The 20808-nt window shown below is 35.8% G+C and overlaps 3 protein-coding genes across 5 annotated transcripts in view; 1 reads left to right on the top strand and 2 right to left on the bottom strand.

Annotated features, from left to right (window-relative positions):
• Positions 1-5040, bottom strand: part of LOC6040473 (ATP-dependent Clp protease ATP-binding subunit clpX-like, mitochondrial) — a 36760-nt gene extending 31720 nt beyond the window's left edge. The window contains exon 1 of the mRNA XM_038259069.1: positions 4839-5040. The gene's annotated coding sequence lies outside the window, so the exon portion shown is untranslated. The remainder of the gene's footprint in view (positions 1-4838) is intronic.
• A 242-nt stretch (positions 5041-5282) lies between these two features.
• On the bottom strand, positions 5283-7197 carry LOC6040521. The gene is made up of 3 exons (XM_038263083.1): positions 7181-7197; positions 6801-7100; positions 5283-6740 (listed from the first exon to the last, which is right to left on the bottom strand). Exons 2-3 carry the CDS (start codon positions 7097-7099, stop codon positions 5354-5356), a joined length of 1686 nt encoding a protein of 561 aa, XP_038119011.1. The 5' UTR covers position 7100; positions 7181-7197; the 3' UTR covers positions 5283-5353.
• Positions 7198-16509: 9312 nt separating this feature from the next.
• On the top strand, positions 16510-18998 carry LOC6042675 (E3 ubiquitin-protein ligase Iruka). 3 transcript variants are annotated; one of them, XM_038264087.1, is made up of 5 exons: positions 16510-16750; positions 16854-17492; positions 17558-17702; positions 17771-18110; positions 18262-18998. In XM_038264087.1, exons 1-4 carry the CDS (start codon positions 16664-16666, stop codon positions 18067-18069), a joined length of 1170 nt encoding a protein of 389 aa, XP_038120015.1. In that variant the 5' UTR covers positions 16510-16663; the 3' UTR covers positions 18070-18110; positions 18262-18998. The 3 variants fall into 3 exon arrangements, with proteins under 3 accessions (XP_038120015.1, XP_038120016.1, XP_001870705.1); XM_038264088.1 differs by having other exon boundaries at positions 17900-18998; XM_001870670.2 differs by having other exon boundaries at positions 17771-18998.
• Positions 18999-20808: the final 1810 nt, after the last annotated feature.

Below are 20808 nucleotides of genomic sequence, written 5' to 3'. Positions count from 1 at the left end.
CATCTTTAGAAAAATATTTTGTTTCCAAAAGAGGGAACCTATTTTAAAAAATGAACAACTGTGACTATTTTTTTAAAGTTACCTAAAAATGGCTATAACTTGAAAACGGTGCACTTTATCAAAATTTCACTAAAGTACTTTTTGATTGTTAATTCGATTTTACATCGAAAAAATAAGTTGATATTTTTTTGCGATCAGTATTTCGATTTTTTTTTAATTTCGAGCCAAACAATTCATTAGGGCACAAAACCAAAACGTAAACATTCGGGATTATTCCACTAATCCTTTCATTAGTACACTTCCTACATGCCCTCCAAGAATCAGATTGATAACAAACAATTCGAGCCAAACATTTCATTAGGGCACAAAACCAAAACGTAAACATTCGGGATTATTCCACTATTCCATTCATTAGTACACTCCCTACATGCCCTCCAAGAATCAGATTGATAACAAACAATTTCCTATTGAAAAAATCAAAAACTCAAAAGGGCCCATAACAATGTTCACTCCGAACCAGAAAAAAAGTTCAATTGTGCCCTTTTATTTTTCGTTGGTTTTTCGTAGTTGAGGAACTTTCTATGTTATAAAGTGAACTTTTCATACATTCTTAACACTAATTCACTTCAAAACAACGTTTGGTTTACGTTTCACCAAAGATTTCTGCAGAAAAAAACTTCGCCGGAACACAATATTTAATACGGTCCCGCGGATGCTGTTCAGTACACATTTGAAGAATTTTTATGTTTCACATGCCTTATTCTCACCATTCGATCACAAAACTTCACCAATTAACATAATGTTTGCTGAATTCCTCATTATTTCTAACTGAACAAAAGGTCCCATAAACATCATTCAACACAACAATCGGATGATAGCGCTTTAGTGCCCTTTTAATTCTCTTTGAAATTGCATCTAGAAAGGGCCCATTATGAACAACAGTTGGAATGTTAAAAGGGCCTAATAACGAGATTTTTTTAAATAATGAGTTTTATTGCGAAAATCAACATAAATTAAAAAGCATTCAAGCAGAGTTGAGGATAATGATGTGTTTTATCGTATCATAAGTAAAAATACCATCAGTCAAGCTTCTTTTTTAAATAGGAATTGAAACAAGTTGTGAACTTTTTGCAAGCGATTTTCTCGAATCGCGGTTTTTGGTTTTGTGCCCTAATGAAATGTTTGGCTCGAATTTCCTATTGAAAAAATCAAAAACACAAAAAGGCACATAACCATGTTCACTGCAAACCAAAAAAAAGTTCAAATGTGCCCTTTTATTTTTCGTTAGGTTTTCGTACTTGAGGAACTTTGTGTGTTATAAAATGAACTTTTCATACATTCTTAACACTAATTCACTTCAAAAAAAAGTTTGGTTTACTTTTCACCAAGGATTTCTGCAGAGAAAAACTTCGTCAAAAAAACAATATTTAATACGGTCCCGCGGCTGCTGTTCAGTACACTTTTGCCTTATCTACACTATTCAATCACAAAACTTCACCAATAATCAAAATTTCTACTGAATTCCTCATTATTTCTAACTAAACAAAAGGGCCCGTAACCATCATTCAAAACAACAATCCGGTGACAGCGCTTTTATGCCCTTTCAGCTCTCTTCGAAATTGCATTTAGAAAGGGCCCATTATGAACAACAGTTGGAAAGTTAAAAGGGCCCAATAACGATTTTTTTTTAAATTATGAGTTTTATTGCGAAAATCAACAAAAATTAAGAAGCATTTAAGCAGAGTTGAGGATAATGATGTGTTTTATCGTATCATCAGAAAAAATACCATCAGTCAAGCTTCTTTTTTAAATAGAAATTGAAACAAGTTGTCCACTTTTTGCAAGCGATTTTCTCGAATCGCGGTTTTTGGTTTTGTGCCCTAATGAATTGTTTGGCTCGATTTCTGAAAAGTTGGCATTTTATGCACATATCAGAAAAAGAAAAAAAAATAAAAAATAGTGTTTTTTTTTGCAAATTAAGTTTTAGTGCCAAAAATGAAGTTGAAAATCACCAAAAAAAAAATTAACCATGTATCATTTTTTTCAGTGTTGTCCTTATCCATACCTACAATTTTGCTGAAGACACCAAATCGATCACAAAATTCCTTTAAAATATACAGATTTTTCATTTTTCATATATCATTTTTGTATGGACAGCTGTCAAATTTGTATAGAAAATTATATAAACAAACTAATGATGCAAAATGGCTTCTTTGGGCATACCGAAGGCACCAAAAAAGTTTCAGCCGGATTAAAAAATACAAAAATTAAAATTTAAGAAAAAAGACCGATTCCGTAGAGAACTGCTCAAATGTTTTTTTAAACATAAAACATTGGATTCTTATCTGGCAGCTTTTTGCTTATGTTTTTTTATAAAATCGATGCCTTTGTACTCTCTTATGCACACTAGATAGGAATCCTAGGAAGCTTAGTACAAGCGAGCACAGAGGCAACAATATGTGAATTTATATTTCTACAGCAATTTCATTTACAGAGATTTCATCTTTGAGGGTGTCTAAGATATGACAAAAACCTAAAAAATTAAAAAGGTCTTTCAAATTAACGAGAATTGTGCATGAGAGACCAACCATTATTGTCCTTTTCCGTTGCTGAACAGGACCGTAATATCCTATCAGCACAACCGGTCATACTTAACGATCTAGTGATGAAAAGATAAAACATCACAATCATCAAAACTAGAGCTGGTGCGAATAGGAAACAGTCGTTGGCCACCAACGGCGCCCGCCATTTCAGTTCGTAGATCTTGAGGGGATGGAACGGGAATGTTAGTTAGCACAGATTGCTACCAGCATATGAATTGGGACGGTTGTTACATTATGTCAAACATGAATAATTTTTTTTTCTTTCGTGAATTTTTGTTTCTTTGAACATTACCAGTTTCTTACAGATATAATGTTTTTATTATTTTTTGCAACTGTTTGCATTCTCTAAAAAAATCTGCAGTTAATTGAATATAATTTTTCCGAAAACAATTTCTAAATTTTCGCATTTCTTGTTAAATATTTTTGAAATAGTTTAAAAAAATTAGCCGTACTTATTTTTTTAAAAGATTAATGAGAGGAGTTTTCACATTCTTTAAAAATGACCAGTTTTTTAAAATATTTAAAAAGGAGGAATTTCCTCCAGTTTTGTTTTTTTTTTTTTGGTTATGAATTTCTTGATTTTTTTCGGTTTTAGTAATTTTTTCACTAAACAATGCTTAAAATATAATGAAATGTTAATGGGAATTTTCGCATATTTTTAGCACTTATAGAATTTTTGATAATAATATTATTAATTTTTAATTATAATATTACGGGACAACGATTTTTTCGATGGATCAACTATGGTCCCCTTGGAACAAGCTGTCAAGTAGGATGCTTTCTGCCAAAAAGGGCCACGATGTTCATTTAAAAAAAAAAAAAATGAATTAACAATCCATTTTAAATCCTTTGTGGTCGTACAAAGGGATATTGTACTCAGCAAAATATGCTTTATTGTTTTGAACAATAAAATCACAAGTTGAAGCTTAATTTTAGGAACAAATTCTCCTAGATTTTTTTTGTTTGAGCAATTATTGTCCACAAGGGGAGAGGGGAAGGTGTCAATAAATTAACAAATGTCCACCGTTGTTTATAGATGGTCTCAGCTAGAAATTGGTAAAAGTAGAAAACTGTTAATTTTATCAATGTCAAAATTTTAAATTAATTTAAAAAAGGACTAACATACCAAATTCATCATAAAACTCATCTTTAACTGTATGGAGCATTGTACGAGCTAACCATAATTAATTAATTAATTATTAATTATGTTAGCACATGTCAAAAATATTTTTTTTTTTCAAGCGAAAGTTTCTGGTATATTAAAAAAAATTAAAATAAATACCTTAATAGTAAATTACTTGTTCCAAACATCAAAACTGAGCATATTTTTTACATATTCAGCAATAAGAATCGCGATCATAAGCAAGCAAAGAATAATTACTCCGTCCAGCGAATAACCTGTTCTTTTAGCACTTGCTTCCTACCAAAAAAAAGATATCAGTAATGGTAAGGAAGGATATTGCCAATATTCTTTTACGATCGTTCTGAACGCAAAACAAGTTTTCTGGAGCTGCTTTTTTTTTGCTTTACAGTGCAAAATTGCTTACTTTCTCATTTGACCTTCCATGCTGATAAAAAGTAATTAAGACGACTTTTGTCCAAAGGTCAAACGCAATTCCTGGGAGGCCAATCAATCCAACGGAAGCTGGACCATTCGAGAGAGAACCACCAATTGTTTACAAAACACTAGATCTTTTGCTAGAGTGGGCAGTTTTCCAAATTTTCCACCGTGCAAGTGCGCGGAAAAACAAATCACTTTTGCGCCGCGGCCACTCGCGCTCGGAGGTGATTACGAAATACTATTTACTTTCGCCTCAGCGTTCAAACCCAGTGGATCGACGCGTGCGGAGAGTTCCACAGCCCGGCTAGAGTGGTCACATCGAGGGGAACCTGCGCAACTGGATTAGGGGGAGGCCACGGCCACGGGGAAAAGGTAGACCGGAACGGCTTTAGGAAGAAGAAAACAATCTGACTCAATTACGTCGCAATAAAAAAAAAAAACAACACAGCCGGAACTATCCAGAGCGGATTTTCGGAGTTTGCTCAACGCGTTCCGTTCCGGAAATCCAGAAATCAACCTCCCCCGAACTGGTTACGACATCCAACGCAATTCAAGCCGCGGCGGACATTTTAGTTTCTCTTTTCTGCCTTCTCCTTCGAGAGCTCAGAACGCAGCAAAAAAATAAAAGTTCCAACAAATAATCCGGGTGCTGCGGAACGTCCGGAACTCGTTACCTTGCGATCCGCGTCGATTCCGATTCTGCGGGTTTCACCTGCCAGCTGCTGGTTAGAACAACACGGTTCGCGGATTTCACACGACGTCACGGACACACAACTAGAATTTAGAAGGGACCGAAAAAAATCGCTTCACATGGAGCTGCTTTTGCACGGAGGAACAACACTTGGGCAACTGCGACGGACGACGACGGGGATTTGGAAGAGAAAAATCACTTTGACAGTTCTCTCTCTTTCGCTCGTTTGGACGCAAATGTCGCACAGCCCTACCGCGGGTGCCAACATGGGCGGAGTTTGTACTGCGTTCGCGATAGGTCTGTTGGGGATAAGTTGCAGACATGGAAGCATAAAAGCAAGCAAAACTGATCTAGATAAAACCACTAAAAACGATTTTTTTTATGGGATTTCCGACTTTTTCGCAGGCTTGGAGGCTTAACTAACGGATTAGGTTGGAATTCAGTTTTATTCGATTAAAATAATGTAATTACAGTAACAATTTAAATCAAAGTTAATGCTCAAACCGAGTTCGGTACACATTGCAGCGCTTTGGCTCGGTTGAGCTTTGCGTTCTCCGAACGAAGCACCTCGTACAGCGTATTGTAGTAATCCAACATCGTTTCACCGAACAGCTCCCCCGGGTAATGGCCGTCACGTACCAGCGTCTTAACCATACGTTGCATCATGAGCAGCTCATGGGTCTCGAGACCCTCGAGTGCAATGTCTTCCAATTCCCGCGCTGCTTTACGAGAAATTGGGCGCACTTTATTGCGAGCCTTGCGCCACTTGGCTCCCTCCGGTCCTTGGTCACAGACCACGCACATACACTGGAAGTCAAATTTGGTCCCGCCGTTGTCGTCCCACCAGGCCGAGGCGCAGCTTGTGCAGATCTGGTCACCCTTTCGGATGGGGCGCAGTACGATGACCTTGATGCTTCCGGAATCGATCTGGGCGGTCACGTTGGGGTCGCACGAGTGGTTTAGGAGCGAAGCTATGGGGGAGAAAATTCCCTGACATCCCTCACTTTCGTTACCTTGATTAAGGAGCAGCGATTTGGCCACGCGACCATGAATCAGCAGGCAGTGGAGCATAAAATTACGCTGCGCCTTGGTACGGATGATCGATTGGACCAGTGGGTTCTTCATGAAAATCGAATAAAAAGTAGCTGCATGCAGCTTCAAGCTGTGGTCAAGATCGGAACTGCCCTGCCCAGGATTTGGTTTGAACTGGTGCAGTACCTTGAACACGTCCAAAGGATTCGGTTTGGTGAGATCCAGTTCAAGCGGGTTAGAACCGACGGCAGCATTTGCCATGCAGTACTTCATCATTTCGGTGACGTCGTCGTTGAACGCCGTCAAGCCGTAAAAGAACAACCTAGCCATGGCCATCATATTATTCACGGTCACACTCCATAATTTCGTGATCACGCAGCATTCAAACCGGTGAGTGGTCCGGAAATCCTCCTCGCGGCACTTCTCGCCACAGTACATGACTGCCACACAGGAAGGGCACGGAATCAAACTTTTCTCAAACATGGATCCACAGTGGCAACAGCTGAAAAAGGATCGCCCAAACGACACGAAACAAAGCTCGCTCTTCTCATCCAGAATAACGTCTCCGATGTCGAAGTCACGCTCAGCCACCAGACCACGGCCCATCTTCTCATACCGCTTCATTCCGATTCCCTTGGCCAGGAAAGAAATCTTCGGATTTACCTCAACGTTGATGTCCAAAAATGAGTGTGGGACAGTGCCCTTGGAGTGACCACCTGCGATGCGTTCCTTGCAGTTGGCTTCCCGTGCAACCAGTTTTGGCAGCAACCTTTCCGGATAGTGGTTCTTCCTGGCCAGGTCAATGTTGTACAGGGCAAACTCGTACTCCTCAATTTCGTAATAAATCGCAGATCTGCAAGAAATAGAACATCATTCCTCAAAAACCCACAATCCAAAAAGCCAACCCATTTACCGATTGGCGTAGCCGATGCCCAGGTGTTCCGACAGATTCTCCGCGAAGCAAATGCTTCGGTTGTACTGCCACAGCGCGTCGATAAAGCGTTTTTCCAAATAGGCACGATTGCCCAGCTGACGGTGGTGAACGGCCAGCGAGTTGTCCTTGACGGTTTCAGCAGATTCGCTGATCAACGCGTCATAGCGCGCCACAAAGTCCCGGTACACCGAGATGTCCGCGTTCCAACAGCGGCGCATCTCCAGGAACCATCGGAGCTCGAGCCCGGTGAGGGTTGCCCCCGTAGAAATGTCTTCCATTCTTTTCGAAAAGTACCTTTAATTAAATCGAATTTTGATAAAACCACAAAACTAACCTTTTTAGTATTAAAGGTATTAAACCTTTGCCACGTAAACTTTAAAGACCGCGGGCTGCACGCAAGCTGGAAGAACTTTGTTATTTTACTTTTGGCGCCAAACACTGATGTTACTTGAGCAGGAAAACGTTAGCAGGGAAAATTTTAGTTCTCGTATTGGCCACCAGATGGCGTCATTGAAATCCAATTTCCCTGCTCACTTCACATCGTCAGCAGGGAAAAAAATGTGAAGACAGCAGGGAAAGTGAAATTTCCCTGCTAACGTAAATAGGATTTTTTAAACTATAATTTTTATCGTAAATGCAATCTTTTCAACAATATATTTGCTTTGATGTATTTAAATTAGTTTTTTTTAACGTATTTCAATGCCTTCGAATCTGAACAAATATTTTCCCTGCTAACGTATCAGTTACTGAGCCAGAAGAAAATTCATAGTCATGGATCACAAAAATCGGCGTTTTCAAACCAAAATAATAACACAGACAAACAGACGTGAATCTTAGTTGATTTTTTCAAAAAATCCATCGTCCCCACAAGAAAATTCAAAATTGGGCTGCACACTAGCACGATCTGCAGTCCTGTTGCGGAAACCTCATCGTTTCAATAAACCACTATAAGAGTGTACCCTCTTCCCCTTATCCGATTAAGCGTGTACAAAAGAAAAATGACGTTTGTATGTTGTTTATGTAATGAAACATTGTTATGTTCGAGGGTAAGTTTTTTTTTGAATCAGACAAATTATCGGGAAAAATGCTGCCAAAGTTCCACGCGATGGCGTCAAAGAATGCAAATTAAACAGTTGCTGCACCAGAAACATTGCATTGTGGTATCCTCTTTCGTACGGCGTTCCGCAGCAGATTCCACTTCGTGGTCCGGAACAGACATGAACCATCATTTGTACAGGGTGACAAAGGCAGGTCAAAAGGCCTTGGCTAAAGTGAACAAGGAGGAGCTAGGAAAGAAAACTTTTGTGTTTATTTTAAACGGAGTGGCGAAATTAACGAGAATCTCAATAGGAATATTTTGCTTTCGCAGTTGATGATGCAAAAACAACAACGTGGATTCAAAATCTCCCAAAATAACAGTTCTTTTAGTTTATCAAAAACTCCTGTATCATTTCATAGCAAATTTGAATCAAATTTGATCAAAACGATGTTCTTATGCAATTTTTCCTTTGATTTTCACAAAACCTCGTGCTTTTGTTCTGCTGCAACAGCAATCAAGCGGCATAAACAGAAATATCCCGCGCTCACACACACAACCAATCAATTCAAGAAACGTCAAAGTGTACGGTGGCGACATCATTCTTGATCGTGTCTCGTTGCGGTACTATGGCATCCATGTTTTTTGCTTGTTTGAATTTGAATTGACCGTTTTCGTTGGCGATGGAATAGAAAAGAGTTTCACGTCTGTTTGTCTGTGATAATAATTTAAGTGTAAAATATTTTCAAATCATTCCTGTTCTTCAAGTGTTCAGCAGTGAATTCTTTCATTGGGGCGTGGCTTATTATTGTGATGAGCATTTTCCTTGCTAACTTCACAGTAACCAAGCTTTTTGTTTTTTTTTTATACAGGGTAAGGTCATGTAGAACTATTTAAAAAATAAATGAGTAGGTATCTATTTAATTTAACACTAGCACATTTTACTACCTTTTCATAAAAGTACGGTTGTAATGTAAACTCAAATGAATATTTTGTTTGAAATAACAATATCACATCTTTTCTGGTTGGATAACTCTTAAAGATTTGGATTTCCTTGCAAATATTTCTTTACCATTAACCGCTTGGTATTAGAATTTTATTTTAAAACAATTAAATTTCTATTTTTTTCGAAATTTATATTTTTTTCAGACAGATGTCCCAGCATCAATTTTTTAAGTGAAGTTGAAGTCCCAGACAAATCAAAAATGTTTTCCCTGCTTACGTAACAGTTTACTGAGTTAAGTGTTACTTCAGCAGGGAAAACGTAGGCCACGTCCCGCAAACGACCCACAACGTCGTCAGCAGGGCAAATAGTTGTGAAGACCGCAGATTTATGTTTTTTACAGGGCCATGTATGGTGGCAAGGCTTTCACCTCATATGCGGTAGTTTGAGAGTTCAATTGCATTTGATATTTTTTCCCGAACTTATATGGACACCTTAGGGAAACTGGGGTCAATCGGGACAATCTGGGGAAATGGGACAGCAGTTTTAACCATGTTGGAGCACAATATTTTGATTTTTCTGGTTGGATTCGGTTATAACAGAGTCAGGCCAACAAAATGTGTACATCCATTTCCAAATTTAAAAGCTTTAAGTGCTCTAAAAACTGCTGTCCCTATTCAGACTGTAGTCTCGATTCACCCCAGATTACGGTAGTAGTTTAACATGAACATGAATCATTTTATCATTAGTTAAGTAATAACATTGCCACTGAATCCGCATTGTAAATATCGCCTTGATACTCTTGAAGGCTGTTCCTCTCATGAACTAGGAAAACCCTTTTTCTGTTTTCGTAATTTCAAGAAAATATTATTTTGTAAGCAATATATCTAATTGAAAAAAACATGAAAGCTGCAAAAATGTATCATGCCCAATATGTTTTGAAAACATAATAAAAACAATAGGCAGATTTTTTCCCTGCTGACTTCACTTTTTTCACTGCTTACAACGTTGTGGGGGCGTGGCCTAAGCTTTCCCTGCTGAAGTAACACTTGGCCCAGCAAACTGTTACGTTAGCAGGGAAAACATTTTTGATTTGTTTGGGACTTCAGTTTGAAAAAAAATCAATCAATTCTGGAACGCGTCAGCAGGGTAATTTTGTCCGTGACTTCAGTTAAAAGAATCAATTATGAGACACGAATTTAACTTTAGCAAAAAAAAAAATTGATTTTCAAATAATTCAAATGAATGTCACTAGGAGTTTTGGCCTTAATTTTCCATAGTTTTTGTAAAATTGCTCTAAAAAACATTCTAATATCAAGCGATTAATAGTAAGAAATATTTTGGAGGAACTCCAAATCTCTAAAAATTTGCCTACTATTTACGAAACGATTTTTTTAAAGTATTTTCGCTGCTTACGCGGTAATTATTTGAACAATTTCCTGCTGATTTGATCAAATCAGTATTTTTTGTATATTTCAATGCAATTTAATCTCAGTTTTTTTTAACTGGCCCGCGAGCCGGATTGATTTTCGACTTAAAAATGAAGATAAAAATGACTAGTATGTGTATTATTTCAAACTTTTATCAAAGTTATGTTCGCTAGTCACATGAGAATCGATTCCATCAAACAAATCATGAAAATGTTGGCAATTGTTAATTAGACGATCAAAAATGTAAAAATTGAGCAAAAAGGGTTGGTCAGGCCTGATTTAGCTAATGGAGGAATAGCTTTATTATCGGATGTATATTTTTAATGCTAAATAACGTAACAGTTACTGAGCCAGAAATAAACTTAAATGTCAGAAGAAGCTAGTGTAAAATTAAATACAAACTACTAATTTATTTTTTAAATAGTTCTACATAGACCTTAGCTTGTATAAAAAAAAACAAAAAGCTTGGTAACTGAGACAAAAAAAAACTGTGAAGTTAGCAAGGAAAATGCTCATCACAATAATAAGCCACGCCCCAATTATAAAATTCACTGCTGAACACTTGAAGAACAGGAATGATTTGAAAATATTTGAGTACCTTTGTATAAAAGTTTGAATGTAAATTTAAACTTAAATTATTATTTTGGTTTGAAAACGCCGATTTTTGTGATCCATGACTATGAATTTTCTTCTGGCTCAGTAACTGATACGTTAGCAGGGAAAATATTTGTTCAGATTCGAAGGCATTGAAATACGTAAAAAAACTAATTTAAATACATCGAAGCAAATATATTGTTGAAAAGATTGCATTTACGATAAAAATTATAGTTTAAAAAATCCTATATACGTTAGCAGGGAAATTTCACTTTCCCTGCTATCTTCACAATTTTTTTCCCTGCTGACGATGTGAAGTGAGCAGGGAAATTGGATTTCAATGACGCCATCTGGTGGCTAATACCAGGGTTGTTACGGACGGCGCGGATCGCGCGGATGGCGCGTATCGCGCGGAACTGGCGCGGATTTGCTAGCTAATTTTGTTCAGGCGCGGATTTCGCGCGGATAGCAATTTCCATTAATCAAATAATTGAGAACGATAGAATTTCTTTCAAGTTACAAAGGAAAATATTATAAGCAATTAAATAAATTCAATCTTTTTCTTTGAGTGCAAAAACATCAATTTCTAAGAAGTTGTAAATGAAAAAAAAATTTCTTCTGAAAATTATTCATTGTTTTTACTTACGAATCTTCAAAATTATCTTAAAGGAGCGTTTATTTTTAAAAATGTATTGAGATTTCTTATATAAATTTTACATAACATTACAACTCATAATTTTTGTTAACATTTACTGACCTGGTTTAAATATTTTTCTATAATAATTCACATGATACATTTAATTTTTATCTTCTGACTCATATTTTAAACTTTTTCCAAAGATTTAAACCTAAGGATGTACATAAATGATTCTTAGGGTATGTTTCGGATTGGATTTAACTCTTAGATTTTTTTAGATCGGTACAGGGTTTAAAAGTTTCCAATGCATTTTTTAATTCAGCAAACAATAAATATTAAGCGAGCATATTAATTAAAATTTCAAAATTACAAAATTCGAAAAATTACAGAATTTCAAAAAGCTTTAGATCTTTTTAGATTTTTAAGTTTTTTCAATCTTACATTTAAATTTTAAAATTTGTGGTTTATTAAAAATTGAAAGATTCTGTTGCCACTCTGATTTAGGTAGAATTGGTTCTACTCTCAATTATCAAAACATGACGAAATCCACTTAGCAATCTGCTAAAATCGCCGTCGAAAATTGTAAATTTCAGAATTAAACAAAAAAAAAATAGAATTCATACATTTAAATTGCCAAAAATTGCAGACTCAAAAACGCAAAAAGAAATATGAATTCTCACATTGAAAAATTACAAAAAAAATAACATGGATTTTTTTCTAATTCTTAAATTCTTAATTTTGTAAGAAAGTTCTTTAGTTATTAAATTATAAAATTATTTATTTATTAAATTATTAAATTATTAAATTACTAAATTACTAAATTATTAAGTTATTAAATTATTAAATTATTAAATTATTAAGTTATTACATTATTAAATTATTAAATTATTGAATTATTAAATTATTAAATAATTTAATAATTTATTTTTTTTTCAATTCAATTGTGTTTTTATTAGAATTTAACTGTTCTGCTCCAGGATGTTACATTTGCAATTCAGAGATTTGGAGAACCTTTCAACTGAGATCAATTCATAAGCCTTTGCAGGGAGGATACATATTTCTACGTTTAGATTTTGCTAAAAGAACACCCAGTTAGCAAAATCTAAACGTAGAAATATGTATCCTCCCTGCAAAGGCTTATGAATTGATCTCAGTTGAAAGGTTCTCCAAATCTCTGAATTGCAAATGTAACATCCTGGAGCAGAACAGTTAAATTCTAATAAAAACACAATTGAATTGAAAAAAAAAAATATTAAATTATTTAATTATTTAATTAATAATTATTAAATTATTAGATTATTAAATTATTAAATTATTGTTTTTTTTGCCATTTTCTTAGTTCGAATCATTTTCGGAGTCATATTTTAGTTTAGAGAAATTTAGAGAAGAAAATAAAATAAATTTCGTGTTTTATTTTATTAAATTATTAAATTATTAAATTACTAAATCATTAAATTATTAAATTATTAAATTATTGAATTATTAAATTATTAAATTATTAAATTATTAAATTATTAAATTATTAAATTATTAAATTATTAAATTATTAAATTATTAAATTATTAAATTATTAAATTATTAAATTATTAAATTATTAAATTATTAAATTATTAAATTATTGAATTATTAAATTATTAAATTATTATATTATTAAATTATTAAATTATTGTTATTTTTTGCCATTTTCTTAGTTCGAATCATTTTCGGAGTCATATTTTAGTTTAGAGAAATTTAGAGAAGAAAATACAATAAATTTCGTGTTTCGATTTTCCAGAGTAAAATTTTGGTGAGAATTATCAAGTACAAAATCCCTCGATTTTATAATTTGGTAATTTATTTTAGGGTTTAAATTTTTTTTAATTTTTGAATATAAATTTTTTTCCTGAATTTCCGATATTTTAAGTGCTACAAAAAATGCTAATATTGTTTCAGAAATGGCAGAAAAGGTTCCACTTGGTGCAGGTGGGATATGAATCCACAACTGATCAACGGATCAGTAATGCTTTCTGTATTATTCTTTTTTCGTTTAAAATTTTATTCATTATGTTTGTCAAGATTTTTTTTATATGGCGCGGATTTCGCGCGGATTGGGTTTTGGGGTCGGCGCGGATCTGGCGCGGATTTTTTTTTCGACTTTTCCGTAACAACCCTGTAATACGAGAACTAAAATTTTCCCTGCTAACGTTTCCCTGCTGAAGTAATATCAGTTTTACAGATGTTACTTGAGCAGGGAAACGTTAGCAGGGAAAATTTTAGTTCTCGTATTGGCCACCAGATGGCGTCATTGAAATCAAATTTCCCTGCTCACTTCACATCGTCAGCAGGGAAAAAATTGTGAAGACAGCAGGGAAAGTGAAATTTCCCTGCTAACGTAAATAGGTTTTTTTTTATCTATAATTTTTATCGTAAATGCGATCTTTTCAACAATATATTTGCTTTGATGTATTTAAATTAGTTTTTTTTACGTATTTCAATACCTTCGAATCTTAACAAATATTTTCCCTGCTAACGTATCAGTTACTAAGCCAGAAGAATCATTAGAGCGTGGCTTATTATTGTGATGAGCATTTTCCTTGCTAACTTCACAGTAACCAAGCTTTTTGTTTTTTATACAGGCTGTAGAACTATTTAAAAAATAAATGAGTAGGTATCTATTTAATTTAACACTAGCACATTTTACTACCTTTTCATTAAAGTACGATTGTAATGTAAACTCAAATAAATATTTTGTTTGAAATAACAATATCACATCTTTTCTGGTTGGATAACTCTTAAAGATTTGGATTTCCTTGCAAATATTTCTTTACCATTAACCGCTTGGTATTAGAATTTTATTTTAAAACAATTAAATTTCTATTTTTTTCGAAATTTATATTTTTTTTAGACATATGTCCCAGAATCAATTTTTTAAGTGAAGTCCCAGACAAATTAAAAATGTTTTCCCTGCTTACGTAACAGTTTACTGAGTTAAGTGTTACTTCAGCAGGGAAAACGTATGCCACGTCCCGCAAACGACCCACAACGTCGTCAGCAGGGCAAATAGTTGTGAAGACCGCAGATTTATGTTTTTTTACAGGGCCATGTATGGTGGCAAAGCTTTCACCTCATATGCAGTAGTTTGAGAGTTCAATTGCATTTGATATTTTTTCCCGAACTTATATGGACACCTTAGGGAAATCGACCAATATAGTAGTTTAACATTAACATGAATCATTTTATCATAAGTTAAGTAATAACATTGCCACTGAATCCGCATTGTAAATATCGCCTTGATTCTCTTGAAGCCTGTTCCTCTCATGAACCAGGAAAAACTTTTTTCTGTTTTTGTAATTTCAAGAAAATATTAATTTGTAAGCAATATATCTAATTGAAAAAAACATGAAAGCCACAAAAATATATCATGCCCCAATATGTTTTGAAAACATAATACAAAAATAGGCAGATTTTTTCCCTGCTGACTTCACTTTTTTTCACTGCTAACAACGTTGTGGGGGCGTGGCCTACGCTTTCCCTGCTGAAGTAACACTTGGCCCAGTAAACTGTTACGTTAGCAGGGAAAACATTTTTGATTTCTTTGGGACTTCAGTTTGAAAAAAAAAAATCAATCAATTCTGGAACGCGTAAGCAGGGTGATTTCGTCCGTGACTTCAGTTAAAAAAATCAATTATGAGACACGAATTTAACTTTAGAAAAAAAAATAATTAATTTTCAAATAATTCAAATTGATGTCGCTAGGAGTTTTGGCCTTAATGTTCCATAGTTTTTGTAAAATTGCTCTAAAAAACATTCTAATGTCAAGCGATTAATAGTAAAGAAATTATTGAAGAAACTCCAAATCTCTAAGAATTCGCCTTTTTTATATTTTCGCTGCTTACGTTAGCGGTAATTATTTGAACAATTTCCTGCTGATTTGATCAAATCAGTATTTTTTGTATATTTTAATGCATTTAATCTCAGTTTTTTTAACTGGCCGCGAGCCGGATTGATTTTCGACTTAAAAATGAAGATAAAAATGACTAGTATGAATATTTTTTCAAACTTTTATCAAAGTTATGTTCGCTGGTCAAATGAGAATCGATTCCATCAAACAAATCATGAAAATGTTGGCAATTGTTAATTAGACGATCAAAAATGTAAAAATTGAGCAAAAAGGGTTGGTCAGGCCTGATTTAGCTAATGGAGGAGAAGCTTTATTATCGGATGTATATTTTTCATGCTAAATAACGTAACAGTTACTGAGCCAGAAATAAACTTAAATGTCAGAAGAAGCTAGTCTAAAATTAAATACAAACTACTAATTTATATTTTAAATATAGTTCTACATAGACCTTAGCTTGTATAAATAAAAAAAACAAAAAGCTTGGTAACTGTGACAAATAAAAACTGTGAAGTTAGCAAGGAAAATGCTCATCACAATAATTAGCCACGCCCCAATGATAGAATTCACTGCTGAACACTTGAAGAACAGGAATGATTTAAAAATATATTACACCAACATATTTGAGTACCTTTGTATAAAAGTTTGAATGTAAATTTAAACATAAATTATTATTTTGGTTTGAAAACGCCGATTTTTGTGATCCATGACTATGAATATTCTTCTGGCTTAGTAACTGATACGTTAGCAGGGAAAATATTTGTTCAGATTCGAAGGCATTGAAATACGTAAAAAAAAACTAATTTAAATACATCAAAGCAAATATATTGTTGAAAAGATCGCATTTACGATAAAAATTATAGATAAAAAAAACCTATTTACGTTAGCAGGGAAATTTCACTTTCCCTGCTGTCTTCACATTTTTTTTCCCTGCTGGCGATGTGAAGTGAGCAGGGAAATTTGATTTCAATGACGCCATCTGGTGGCCAATACGAGAACTAAAATTTTCCCTGCTAACGTTTCCCTGCTAAAGTAATATCAGTTTTTTTTTTTTGAACCAGAAACTTTTTTATCTAGGTCACCCTGGCAGCAGTAGCTTTCCAGAATCACCGCTAGACGTCGCAAAAGTGCACGACTAAACTGGATGGGGTATTGTATGGGTTAAAAATCATCTTCGTCCCGTCAGCTCGCGAGTCGAACAGCAATCTGTTTTCGCCTGAACTTTTTTTTTCTATTATTGGAGGGTATCATCGGTAGCAAATCCTGATCGGAACACCGGAACCACCACCTAACAACCAGAGAGTGCTCGCGGCGGTCCTCACAACATGGAAGCGCTGGTCGAGAACGCGGCCAGCCCGGCGGCGCGATTCTACTGCCACTCTTGCTCGGTGGAAATCGATCGTGTTTCGTCGGTGAGTAACTTCTGTCTTTTTTTTTTCCTTCGTCGACGATGTTCCGGTGGAAGTTGGGGGGAGAGGACGGTTCTGATTGTGGGCTTTTTTGTTGTTGTTGCAGGATTTCACCTGTCCACACTGCTCGCAAGGTTTCATCGAGGAGCTACCGGCGGTTAACAATCCGCCCTCGCCACCGCCGGTTCCGCCCGAGCAGGATTCGAACGATTTTATCAATCCACAGGCAATAAGACTAGCTAGCGAGATCTTTAGCAACAGTATTCTGTCGCCGTTGCTGCTTTCGACCAGTGGTCCACGGGACTCGGATTCGGACGGGGCCGTTTCGTTGGGCGATGTCGTGGGAGGAGATGCGGGCGGTGGAGGTCCTACGGCGGTGCGGGTTCTGGGCCGGCACCGCAATCGTGGCCGTCGTGGCATTCAGAACGTCAACAACTTGGACAATATTCTGCGCGAGATACTGATATCGGTAGCGGACGGCGCAAACGGTGGTGTTGGAGGGACGCCAATGTTCTTCATGGGAAATCCGGCGGACTACGCGTGGGGCCGGGAGGGACTGGACACGATCGTGACACAGCTGCTCAACCAAATGGACAACACCGGTCCGCCACCGCTGGAGAAGGAGAAGATTGCCGAAATTCCCAAGGTCACGATCAGCGCCGAACAGGTCGACATGAAGCTGCAGTGTTCCGTGTGCTGGGAGGACTTCCAGATCGACGAAGTGGTCCGGAAGCTGACCTGTGCGGTGAGTTGACGGGAAGGGGGGATTGGTCGCTTTAAATCGCGCTTATTTCATTAATGGTTTCGCAGCACGTTTACCACGAGACTTGCATCATCCCCTGGCTGGAGCTGCACGGAACGTGCCCAATCTGCCGCAAGAGTCTGGCCCCGGAGCAGCAACCGGACGAGCAGCGAGGACTGGCCGCCGCTGCCAACGCCGTGGCCAACACGCTGAGTAAGTTCAGGTCCCCCTCTCGAATGTTCGAATGTCCAACCGTCCGTTTGTGTGTCTGTCCCCCGCAGGATCTCTTCACTCCGATGCGTTCCCCGGCGCCGGCGCGAGCCAGTCGTCCTCGTCGTCCGTGGACGAGGGTGGCCCCTCCACGTCTAGTCTACACATTGATTTCAGAGAGCCACTGCTTTCGTTTACAGCGCGTGCGGCGGCCGGCGATTCCAACGGTCCGACGCCGGCCGGCTCGACTTCCGGTGGCGGGACGGCGTCGTCCAGCAGTAATAGCGGAACGGGAGGTGGCGGAGCTGCGGGATCGTCAAACAGCAGGTATCGGGATGACGATGGCAACATCGATTACGAGTTTGACTAGGGATCCGGATTCGGCACGAAGCTGTGTGTGTGCGCGCGCTTGTGAGTAAACCAAAAAAAAAAAACATTTAATTCCTTTTGATTTTATTCTTTAACTTTGCATCGGATTGAAACGTATCTGCCCACACACTCTATTTGAAGTTGTTTTGTTGTTTTATTTAATCGTGCCTATTCTGTTTCAACATTCAACTAGGAAATCTAAAAATAAATCAACACCGAAATGCCGCTTCTCACGATTGTCACGATTAGTTCTTTATCATCTGAGTTGAACCGCAACAAGAAGAAAAAAAGCTTGCACCCAACACAATTCTTTGATTATTCCACACACACGATGGCTGGTCTATCCTTAAGAACTGTGCTATAGTAGAATATTGCAGAGGAAAAGTAAGTAATTAAAACTAAACTATGTACTAAGAATAAGTGAAATGTGCGCATATGAGAAAGAAAAAACCCCTAAATTTTCAGATATTAAACTATTGACAAACAACAAAACAATAGTCACCAGAAACAAATCTTCTAAATATTGCTTTTATTATTGTGTAACATTCGCTAAATATTCCCACATTTTGATTTATTAACCTTCGACCGCGATTCAACCGAACTATTATTTTTTATCTGTGGGAATCCGTGCTTTTGAGAAGAAAACAAACAAATATCCCAAATTTGGCAAAGAAAAGAGGAAGCAAAAATATTGATAAGCAAAAAAAAAAAAGCATGCGACGAGTGATGGTGAGTGCAAGCAAAGTCAGCTACAAAAGAAGCAAGAAATGATAACGCATATTTTTATGGTTAAGTACTACAACACGTGACTAAACAAACAAACAAACAAACACACCTTTGAGGATGGTATAAGAAAGAAGGAAGAAAAAAATACAAACTTGCAAAGATAGGAAACTAATAAATAAGATAAAAAGTTTTGGAGGGAACCAATCGAACGGTGTTTTATTGATAAAAAGAAGAAAAAATCCTTCCCGTGTCATCAGAGCTCAGCAGGCACATCGTCGAAAGATTTGTTGTCCTTGAAAATCAACACCTTCATGGTGTCAACCAGGACTAGCAACAATCGAAGCAACCATCGTCATCTCATCTAAATCTTGTCATCATTCCTATTCTGACACTTGACCGAGATGGATATCAGCAATTAACCTTCTATTGCCTATTCTTCAACATTTCCAGAGTTTTTATTGAAAAGGTCCCTGACTCAAGGCGGTTCTAAAAACATCCAAAAAGCTAAAATTCAAAATTTGGTTTATAGGACCTTTTCAAAAAAAACTCTAGATTTGTTCTTTCGTGATCAGGGGGTTTTACTGAGCAATTTTTGTTCATCGACTTAACATTTCTAGAGTTTTTTTTTTGTAATAGGTCCTATAAACATACGAAACACAATAGCTTACCGGAAATTTAAAAAAAAAACTTTGGATTTCTTGTTATATGCTGTGTGCTTTTGGACCCTTAAAAATGTAGTAGTTGGTTTTGAAATTTTGATTTTTTTAAGGGTGAGGAAACTTTGACAATTAAAAAAATACATTTATGATCTTTCGTTCTTTCCTGAATATTAAACAACTTCAAAGTATAAAAATATATTTTTTATCAACCAGAAAATTTGAAAAAAAAAAATAAGGTTTTGTATTTATTGAATTCTATGATTATAACTTTTTTTTGTTTCTTCAAACTTGTTGTCAGTTTTTATTTCGGGCGCGTATTTTATTTTATTTTTTCCTTTTTTTAAATTTTTTGGAATGTTAACTTTCATATTTTTGAAAATCATATCAAACATCGTTGGATAGGTTAACAAAAGACCTTCCAAACAAGTTTAGAAGCTTGAAGATTCTTCAACTCAATCACAAGTTTTGCACCCTTAAAGCAGGTTCTAGACTATGACAAACAAACAAACTCGCACTTTTTCGTGTTCGATAGTTTGCAAACTCGGCAAACAGCTCAACATGTATGAGACTGACGTTTCTGCAAACAAATTCTGCCGCTGCTAACCTGTCAAAAAGTGCGAGTTTGTTTGTTTGTCGCAGTCTAATACCTGCTTAAGTGACCTTTATGGTACCTTTTTGTTGGTTCCATATCAAATCCCGTTTTTTTTTTGAAAAATATGTGCAACGGCCTATTTTTTATTTCTTTTGTCAATATATTATTTTCATTTGCTGTTATATTTTTAATTTTTTTATCATTTTTTTTTATTTTTTAGTTTTTTTTCAATTCAAATCAATACATTTCCGATGCTCTTTTGAAGAGTGACGACGGGTTAACCGGAGAAAAGGATACTTTGGCTTTGAGTGGACAGATGCTTACGGACAAGAAAATTAAAATTTTGTTTAATGGACCTTGTTTTTAAAAAAGCTCGAATGTTTTTCCCCTTTTTTTGTTTTCTTTTTATTGTTTTGTGTAATAAATAAAGTGAAATCATAAACATAAACTATAAAAAATATTTACAAACCAAAAAAAAAATTATTGCTTTCTTTTTTTTCTTTTTTTTTTTAGTTGGTAAAATGACCTACAAAAGTATCTACCGCGATCAATTTTTGACAGTTCGTCGCCAACGAATTATTTTAAGAAAATTTACCGCAGTCGATTTTTGGATTGTATTAAACACATTCACCAGTCATTTAACAATCACAAATTTTCAAAAATCTTTTCTCACGGAAGGAGCATTCTTTTACTACGCAAAGCAAAAAAAATTGAACCCCATCCCCCTCGTAACAAAATTCCCACACAAGTTTTAATAATTTGG

This window comes from Culex quinquefasciatus, chromosome 3, assembly GCF_015732765.1.
Source record: "Culex quinquefasciatus strain JHB chromosome 3, VPISU_Cqui_1.0_pri_paternal, whole genome shotgun sequence".
NCBI lineage: Eukaryota > Metazoa > Arthropoda > Insecta > Diptera > Culicidae > Culex > Culex quinquefasciatus.
Note: the sequence above shows the minus strand (reverse complement) of the source record. Positions and strands in the feature narration are given on the sequence as shown.

What these genes read in the sequence shown, in the direction of transcription:
- LOC6040521 (XM_038263083.1), bottom strand. Translation starts at nt 7,099, where the DNA reads ATGGAAGACATTTCTACGGGGGCAACCCTCACCGGGCTCGAGCTCCGA. An exon ending in GGCATCGGCTACGCCAATCG is followed by an intron (nt 6,741 to 6,800) that starts GTAAATGGGTTG and finishes TATTTCTTGCAG; the next exon opens with ATCTGCGATTTATTACGAAA.
- LOC6042675 (XM_038264087.1), top strand. Translation starts at nt 16,664, where the DNA reads ATGGAAGCGCTGGTCGAGAACGCGGCCAGCCCGGCGGCGCGATTCTAC. An exon ending in TCCGGAAGCTGACCTGTGCG is followed by an intron (nt 17,493 to 17,557) that starts GTGAGTTGACGG and finishes ATGGTTTCGCAG; the next exon opens with CACGTTTACCACGAGACTTG. An exon ending in CGCCGTGGCCAACACGCTGA is followed by an intron (nt 17,703 to 17,770) that starts GTAAGTTCAGGT and finishes TGTCCCCCGCAG; the next exon opens with GATCTCTTCACTCCGATGCG.